The 8,789-nt window shown below is 49.7% G+C and overlaps 1 protein-coding gene across 8 annotated transcripts in view; it reads right to left on the bottom strand.

The window, feature by feature from the left end:
- Positions 1-8,789, bottom strand: part of PHYHD1 (phytanoyl-CoA dioxygenase domain containing 1) — a 21,217-nt gene that overhangs the window by 9,182 nt on the left and 3,246 nt on the right. For 6 of the 8 annotated variants that reach the window (XM_032257519.1, XM_032257516.1, XM_032257518.1 and 3 more), the window contains 3 exons: positions 6,250-6,408; positions 633-708; positions 432-479 (listed from right to left, as the gene is read on the bottom strand). In XM_032257519.1, the coding sequence (XP_032113410.1) occupies positions 432-479; positions 633-708; positions 6,250-6,348 (223 nt within the window). In that variant the 5' untranslated portion in view covers positions 6,349-6,408. The other 2 variants (XM_032257520.1, XM_032257521.1) reach the window with 2 other exon arrangements.

The following is an 8,789-nucleotide window of genomic DNA, read 5'->3' as shown; positions in this document are numbered from 1 at the left end:
TCGCTCTTGTTACCCAGGCTGGAGTGCAATGGCGCGATCTCGGCTCATCGCAACCTCCGTCTCCTGGGTTCAGGCAATTCTCCTGCCTCAGCCTCCTGAGTAGCTGGGATTACAGGCACGCGCCACCATGCCCAGCTAATTTTTTGTATTTTTAGTAGAGACGGGGTTTCACCATGTTGACCAGGATGGTCTCGATCTCTTGACCTCGTGATCCACCCGCCTCGGCCTCCCAAAGTGCTGGGATTACAGGCTTGAGCCACCGCGCCCGGCCTTTTTTTTTTTTTTTCTTTTTACAGATCCTCCCTGGTGAACTCCTGATCTCAAGTGATTGGCCCACCTTGACTTCCCAAAGGGTTAGGACTACAAGCGTGAGCCACTGCTCCCAGACAGTTCCCCCATTTTCTTTCCTGCACCCCCAAGCCCCTGCTCACCATGGCCAATTTTGTTGATGGATTTCTCTGGAGGGATCAGGAAATTTCCTGTGGCACAAAGAACAGATAAAGGCAGAGAACTGGTGTCTATCCTTCCATGGGCAGCTGGCCTCAGCAGGCTTCCAGCCCTGGGGGCAGATACCCGCATCCAGCCCACCCTCACCATGTCTCCTCTCCAGCTCTGGGGACCCCGCTCCAAACCTTTCTCATCAAAAACGCCTTTCTCAAAGAAGAATCGAATCTTGTCACCACTGCTTAAGAAATAGTCTGTGCTGCCCTGTGGAAAGAGGACATCAGAAGACTGAGAGAGCATCCCGGGGTCAGAGGTGGGCCTGGCAAAGAGGGAGGTAGATTCAAAAGCTTCCCGCCCCACAGGGCTACAGACCCCCGGGGGTTTCTCAGACTTGTCCACTGAGGCACAGACAATGAACCAGAACTTCAAGTGCCTGGAAGCACAGCCCAAAGAATTCAACATGGAACTTCTTGGAAACTTCACTAGACTGTTACTCAGAACAGGAATGCCAGAGTTCAACAGGGCTGGTTCCCTGGTAGGCTTGGGTCCCCGGTTTTAAGTCTCCAAGCCTTGATTTTCTCATCTGTGAAAAAGGAATAATAATGGCTGGGCTAGAGGCTCACACCTGTAATCTCAGCACTTTGGGAGGCTGAGGCAGCAGATCACTTGAGGCCATGAGTTTGAGACCAGCTTGGCCAACATAGTGAAACTTTGTCTTCACTAAAAATACAAAAATTAGGTGAGTGTGGTGGTGGGCACCTGTAGTTCCAGCTACTCAGGAGACTGAGGCAGGAGAATTGCTTGAACTTGCAAGGCAGGGATTATAGTGAGTGGAGATTGTATCACTGCACTCCAGCCTGGGCGACAGAGCAAGACTCTATCTCAAAGAAAAGGAATAGGGCGAGGTGGCTCACGTCTGTAATCCTAGCACTTTGGGAGGCCGAGGCGGGTGGATCATGAGGTAGAGAGTTCGAGACCAGACTGGCCAACATGGTGAAACTCCATCTTTTTTTTTTTTTTTTTTTAGAGGGAGTTTCGCTCTTGTTACCCAGGCTGGAGTGCAATGGCGCGATCTCGGCTCACCGCAACCTCCGCCTCCTGGGTTCAGGCAATTCTCCTGCCTCAGCCTCCTGGGTAGCTGGGATTACAGGCATGTGCCACCATGCCCAGCTAATTTTTTGTATTTTTTTAGTAGAGACGGGGTTTCACCGTGTTGACCAGGATGGCCTCGATCTCTTGACCTCGTGATCCACCCGCCTCGGCCTCCCAAAGTGCTGGGATTACAGGCGTGAGCCACCGCGCCTGGCAGAAACTCCATCTTAAAAAAAAAGGGAATAATAATAGAACTGGCCTCCCCAGGCCGGGCGAGGTGACTCGTGCCTATAATCCCAGCACTTTGGAAGGCTGAGGCAGGCAGATCATCTGAGGTCAGGAGTTTGAGACCAGCCTGACCAATATGATGAAATCCCATCTCTACAAAAGTTAGCTGGGCATGGTGGGATGCACCTCTAATTCCAGCTACTCGAGAGGCTGAGACAGGAGAATCGCTTGAACCCAGGAGGCGGAGGTTGTGGTGAGCCGAGATCATACCACTGTACTTCAGCTTGGGCAACAAGGGCGAAACTCTTGTCACAAAAAAGAGGGGGGAGGCCGGGCGCGGTGGCTCAAGCCTGTAATCCCAGCACTTTGGGAGGCCAAGGCGGGTGGATCACGAGGTCAAGAGATCAAGACCATCCTGGTCAACATGGTGAAACCCCGTCTCTACTAAAACTACAAAAAATTAGCTGGGCATGGTGGCGCGTGCCTGCAGTCCCAGCTACTCAGGAGGCTGAGGCAGAAGAATTGCCTGAACCCAGGAGGCGGAGGTTGCGGTGAGCCGAGATCGCGCCATTGCACTCCAGCCTGGGTAACAAAAGCGAAACTCCGTCTCAAAAAAAAAAAAAGAAAAAAAGAGGGGGGAAGGTGGGTACAGTGGCTCACGCCTGTAATCCCAGCACTTTGGGAGGCTGAGGCAGGTGGATCACCTGAGGTCAGGAGTTCGAGACCAGCCTGCCCAATGTGGCGAAACCCTGTCTCTACTAAAAATAAAAAATTAGCTGGGCATTGTGGTGTATGCCTGTAATCCTAGCTACTTGGGAAGCTGAGGAAGAAGAATTGCTTGCAACTGGGAGGCGGAGGCTGCAGCGAGCCAAGGTCACACCACAGCACTCCAGCCTGTGCGATGGGAAGAAGACTCCATCTCAAAAAACAAAAACAAAGCAAAACAAAAAAAACCTGGTTTTATTGCAGTGGTCTGGAACTGAACCTAAAATATCTCTGTACGTGTGTTATCTCACTGAGCCTCCCAAAACCCAAAGAGGTAGTGTCTATCATAATCCTCATTTTATAGAAAAAGAAATTGAGGTGCTGTTTTTTTGTTTTGTTTTGTTTTTGTTTTTGTTTTTTTTCTTTTTGAGAGAGACTGTCTCATTCTGTTGCCCAGGCTGGAGTGCAATGGTGTAACGTAGTCACGGCTCACTGTAGCCTTGACCTCATGAAATCAGGTGATCCTTCCACCTCAGCCTCCCAAGTAGCTAGGACTACAGGTTCACACGACCATGCCTGACTAATTTTTTTTTTTGAAACAGGGTCTCACTCTGTTACCCAGGTTGGAGCACAGTGGCGCAACCTCAGCTTTCTGCAACCTCCATCTCCTGGGTTCAAGCAATCCTCCTGTCTCAGCCTCCCAAGTAACCAGGATTACAGGCACATGCCACCACTCTCAACTTTCTTGTACTTCTGGTAGAGATAGGGTTTTGCCACGTTGCTCAGGTTAGTGTCGAACTCCTGGGCTCAAGTGATCTGCCAGCCTTGGCCTCCCAATGTGCTGGGATTACAGGTGTGAGCCACCTCATCCGGCCATGACTAGTTGTTTTTGTAGAGACGGGGTTTCACCATGTTGCCCAGGCTGACATCAAACTCCTGAGCTCAAGCGATTTGCCCGCTGCCTTGGCTTCACAAAGTGCTGGGATTATAGGCTTGTGCCACCATGCCTGGCCAATAAAAATATTAAATGTAATAATGCTAAGCATATGTCAGAGATTTTACTGAGTTCATTATTTCATGAGGGAAACAGTAAGATGTTACAACTGGTTCAAAGGAGAATTCTAAGAATCAGACACACACGTATATAGATACTAAGGAATACAGAAATGATTATTATTTTTTTAGACAAAGTCTCTCTCTGTCACCCAGGCTGGAATGCAATTGTGAGATCTCGGCTCACTGCAACCTCTGCCTCCCAGGTTCAGGCAATTCTCCGGCCTCAGCCACCCAAGTTGCTGGGACCACCGGCGCCCACCACCATGCCCAGCTAATTTTTGTATTTTTGGTAGAGACTGGCTTTCCCCATGTTGCCCAGGCTGGTTTTGAACTATCGACCTCCAGCAATCTGCCTGCCTCGGCCTCCCAAAGTACTGGGATTACAGGTGTAAGCCATCATGCCCAGCCCTTGAAATGAATTTAGAGATAGATGCAAACTGTCCTTTTTTTTGAGACAGGGTCTTGCTCTGTCACCCAGGCTGGAGTGCAATGTCAAGATCATAGCTCACTGCAGCCTCAACCTCCTGGACCTGAGTGTTCCTTCTGCCTCAGCCTCCCATGTAGCTGGGACCACAGGAATATACCAGCATGCCCGGCTAATTAAAAAAAAATGTTTTGTAGAGACAGAGGTCTCAATTTGTTGACCAGGCTGGTTTCAAACTCCTGGGCTCAAGCAATCCTCCCTCCTTGGCCTCCCAAAGTGCTGGGATTATAGGCATGAGCCACCACACCCAGCTGCCCAACCGTTCTGTCCACAGGGCAATAATTGCATTCCACAGGACCCAGTTCAGGGCGACGTGACTGGAACAGAGTGGCACTGACCCCTACTTGGACAGGTATCATGTGCATTATCATCAGTTTTATCCAACTCACAATGTTGTAAAATAACTCAGACAAGGAGAGCTGGAGGTAACCCAAGAGAATGAGACAGGACGCCCACTGATCTTTTTTCTTTCTCACAGTATCAAGAGTGAATTTGAGGATGTTACTGAGTGCTGGGCACTATGCCAAGCTCTTTTCTTTGCACGCATTATAAACCAAGATATACCAGCTTTTTTTTTTTTTTTTTTTTTGAGACAGGAGTCTTGCTTTGTTGCCCAGGCTGGAGTGCAGTGGCATGATCTCAGCTCACTGCAACCTCTGCTTCCCGGGTTTAAGTGATTTTCCTGTCTCAACCTCCCAAATAGCTGGGATTACAAGCACCCACCACCATATCCAGCTAATCTTTTTTTTTCTTTTTTTGAGATAGAGTCTTGCTCTGTTGCCCAGGCTGGGGTGCAGTGGCGCTATCTCAGCTCACTGCAATCTCCGCCTTTTGGGTTCAAGTGATTCTCTTGTCTTAGTCTCTCAAGTAGCTGGGATTACAGGCACATGCAACCAGGCCCAGCTAATTTTTGTATTTTCTGTAGAGATGGGGTTTTGCCATGTTGGCCAGGCTGGTCTCAAACTCCTGACCTCAGGTGATCCACCTACCTCGGCCTCCCAAAGTGCTGTGATTACAGATGTGAGTCATCGCCCCCGGTCAACACATCAGCTTTAGTGTCACATTCTTCCTGCTGCGTAACCCGTTAGTCTCTGAAGGCAGCTTGGAGGGCACAGGATTCAGCCCTTCTTACTCCTAGGAACCCTTGGATGACTGCCTGTCTCTGGCTGCAGGACCTGTCTGTGCTCCCCCAAATATCTCCCCAACAGAAAGCAGGCGTGCAGCAAATGGGACCAGCTTTTTGGAGGAAACTATCATTCCTTAACAGGCTTTTCCTTCTCAAGACTCCATTCTCCCCCTGTCCTGGTATGGCTTCCGGCTGTTGTAATTCCTCTTATGCCCACCAGATGGCAGGTGCTCCTCATTGTGAGTGCCAGATTGCACCTGGCCCGGGCACTGCTGGCAGGCGCATAATAAACTCCAACTATGAAGGGTCAAGAGAACCCTGTGGGAGACCCCAGAGTCTTCAGCTTACCCATCACAAACTGCTGGGTTCTACCATGTGACCCGTTCTGTCATTGGAGGCAGAAAATCTGAGTTCCTAGCTCATAGGGGGATAACACTTATACAGGTGGGAGCCTTCCAGACCACTGGGCTCATTCCAGATGGCTGGCCATAAAGTGGACTTTGGTGGCCAGAAAACAGAAAGTAAAGCTGCGCGGGGAACAGCAGGGGCTTGGGATCAGACAGATCTGGGTTGAAATCCTGATTCTGTCCATTACTAACTGTGGCTTGGGGCAAGTGTGCTGAGCCTTATTTTCCCCACCTGTCTAATGGGGACAATAGCCTGTAATCACAGCACTTTGGGAGGCTGAGGTGGGTGGATCACCTGAGGTCGGGAGTTCAAGACCATCCTGACCAACATGATGAAACCTCGTCTCTACTAAAAATACAAAAATTAGCCAGGTGTGGTGGCAGGCAGCTGTAATCCCAGGTACTCGGGAGGCTGAGGCAGGAGAAACACTTCAACCTGGGAGGCGGAGGTAGCAGTGAGCTGAGATTGTGCCACTACACTCCAGCCTGGGCAACAGAGTAAGACTCTATCTCAAAAAAAAAAAAAAAAAAATGCGGACAATAATGCCTACTTGATAACTTCACGGTGAGGACCAAGGGAAAGGTGTGTAAGGGGCTTGGCCTGGCACCCCAGAGCCTTGGGATCCTCCCTTCATGCTGCTGCTCTGGCCAGGACCGAGCCCTTCCTCAAAGATCACATTCCATCCTCATGCGCCTCAGATACCTACCTGGGCTCGAAGCTGCTCCTCTTCATGGGTGGAGAACTCTGTTCGGCAGTGGGGAGGGACATCCATTTCGGCCACTATCCTGCCAATCCTCTGTTGCATGGCCACACACTCTTCCGCAGACAAGAATCCTTCCAGTACCAGGAACCCATCCTCTTGGAACTGCAGGCAGGATTGGGACTCAGGCTTCCCCAGTCCTCAAATGCTCCTGTCTGACCCTTCCATCAGCCCTGCAGCTATGTGAAGATGGGACCAGGTATTCTGTTCACAGCCCTGTCCTCTACCCCAGGCATGGAGTCTGGCACCCAGCAAAGAGCAGTCAATATTGGCTACTTGAATGAAAGAAAAAGTAGTGAGGCGAGGTGGCTCATGCCTGTAATCCCAGCACTTTGGGAGGCTGAGGCAGGCGATCACTTAAGGTCAGGAGTTCAAGGACAGTCTGGCCAATATGGTGAAACCCCATCTCTACTAAAAATACAAAAATATGGTGGTGCATGCCTGTAGTCCCAGCTACTTGGGAGGCTGAGGCAGGAGAATCACTTGAACTCAGGAGGCAGAGATTGCAGTGAGCTGAGATCACACCACTGCATTGTAGCCTGGGCAACAGAGAGAGACTCCATCTCAAAAAAAAAAAAAAAAAAAGGAAAAAGAAAAAGGAGCCTGGGTGAAGTGCCTCACGCCTTTAATCCCAGCACTTTGGGATGCCAAGGAGGGCGGATCACCTGAGGCTTAGAGTTTGAGACCAGCCTGACCAACATGGAGAAACCCCATCTCTACTAACAATACAAAAAATTATCCGGGCTTGGTGGTGCATGCCTGTAATCCCAGCTACTTGGGAGGCTGAGGCAGGATGATCGCTTGAACCTGGGAGGCAGAGGTTTCAGTGAGCCAAAATCACACCATTACACTCCAGCCTGGGCAACAAGAGCGAAACTCCATCTCAAAAAAAAAAAAACAAACAAACAGAAAAAAGAAAATGGAGCAGGAAGGGGAATTTGTCCCTGTTCTTCCTGTCCAATAGGCTTGGGTCACCTGGAAACACAACCTTATTCATTTATTCAACTAATACTGATTATCTACTGTGTCTAAGACACAGTTTTAGAAGCTGAAAGCATGGCTATGAGCAAGTCAGCCATGATGCGCGCCCTCACGGTGCCTCCAGTCTAGTGAAGGAGACCAGCATTACGCTAATCACACAGGTAAATTTACTGTCACAAACTGCGTGCTGGAGAGAGAGGACGACCGAGTGCTGAAGGCAGAAGCAGCGAGAGCACACTGTCTGGGAAGGAGAAGGTGCTTGGGGCAGCGGCTCTCGGGGAGTGACATTTCAAGAGGGGACCAGCGGGATAAGGGAAGAGCATTCCAGACAGAGGGAGCAGGATATGGGAAGCCCCTGAATTTGGGAGGAACATATGGAAGAGGAGGCAGGAGGATGGCAGGGGCTGGGCCAGGCTGGGAGCAGGGTCTTATCCTGAGCGCAGCAGCAGCCATGGAGAGGAAGCAGATGGTTCCTTCTGATTTGCCTCTGGTCCTCTTATTCTGAGGCTCTTGAGAGAGATAAAGGAGGGAATGAATATCTGCATGTTTGTCTGCAGAGGGTTACCAAGTCTTAACCCCAACAGGGACACTAAAAGTCACCTAATGCTGGGCACGGTGGCTCATGCCTATAATCTCAGCAGTTCGGGAGGCTGAGGTGGGCGGATCACTTGAGGTCAGGAGTTGGAGACTACCCTGGCCAACATGGCGAAATGCTGTCTTTACTAAAAATACAAAAATTAGCCAGGTGTGCTGACGGGTGCCTGTAATCCCAGCTACTCGGGAGGCTGAGGCAGGAGAATCATTTGAACCCGGCAAGCAGAGTTTGTAGTGAACTGAGATCACACCACTGCACTCCAGCCTGGAAGTGCGCGTGCACACACACACACACACACACACACAGAGAAAGTCACCTACTGCACACACCCACCAAGAGCCTGGTTTCCAGTTAAGGACACCCTGTGTCCTTCCAGCAGTGTATTTGTGTATTTACTGGATTAAGGGTATGCACAGGTGGCTGTGGTTGGCCCAGTTCCCTAGGAGGCAATTTTCAGCTTGATACCGATGTGATTCATTCCTAACAGAGCTGTAGGACCCATGGTGGGTGGTCATGAATGGTGTGTGGAAGCCAGAACTGGGCATCCCAATTTTATTTTTCTTGTAGAGATGGGGTTTTGTTATATTGCCCAAGCTGGTCTTGAATTCCTGAGTTCAAGCGATTCTTCCACCTTGGTATCCCAAAGTGGATTGGGATCATAGACGTGAGCCACAGCTAGGAATTCTTTTAGGACGATTAGGCAATAGGGGAGCAAAGATATACATATGGGGATATTCACTGAGCCTTGTTAATGACAGCACTAAGTGGGGAGTAACCTAAACACTCAGCTCAAGGTGATTAGTTTAACAGAGTACAGTTTATTTATCTGGAACACAACACAGCTGATAAAAATCATGTAGAAACATATTTACTCTCTTTTTTTACTTTTTTTTTTTTTTTTTTTTTTTTT

Source organism: Sapajus apella, unplaced genomic scaffold, assembly GCF_009761245.1.
Source record: "Sapajus apella isolate SASKATOON/1434 unplaced genomic scaffold, GSC_monkey_1.0 scaffold97, whole genome shotgun sequence".
In the NCBI taxonomy this organism is placed as follows: domain Eukaryota; kingdom Metazoa; phylum Chordata; class Mammalia; order Primates; family Cebidae; genus Sapajus; species Sapajus apella.
Note: the sequence above shows the minus strand (reverse complement) of the source record. Positions and strands in the feature narration are given on the sequence as shown.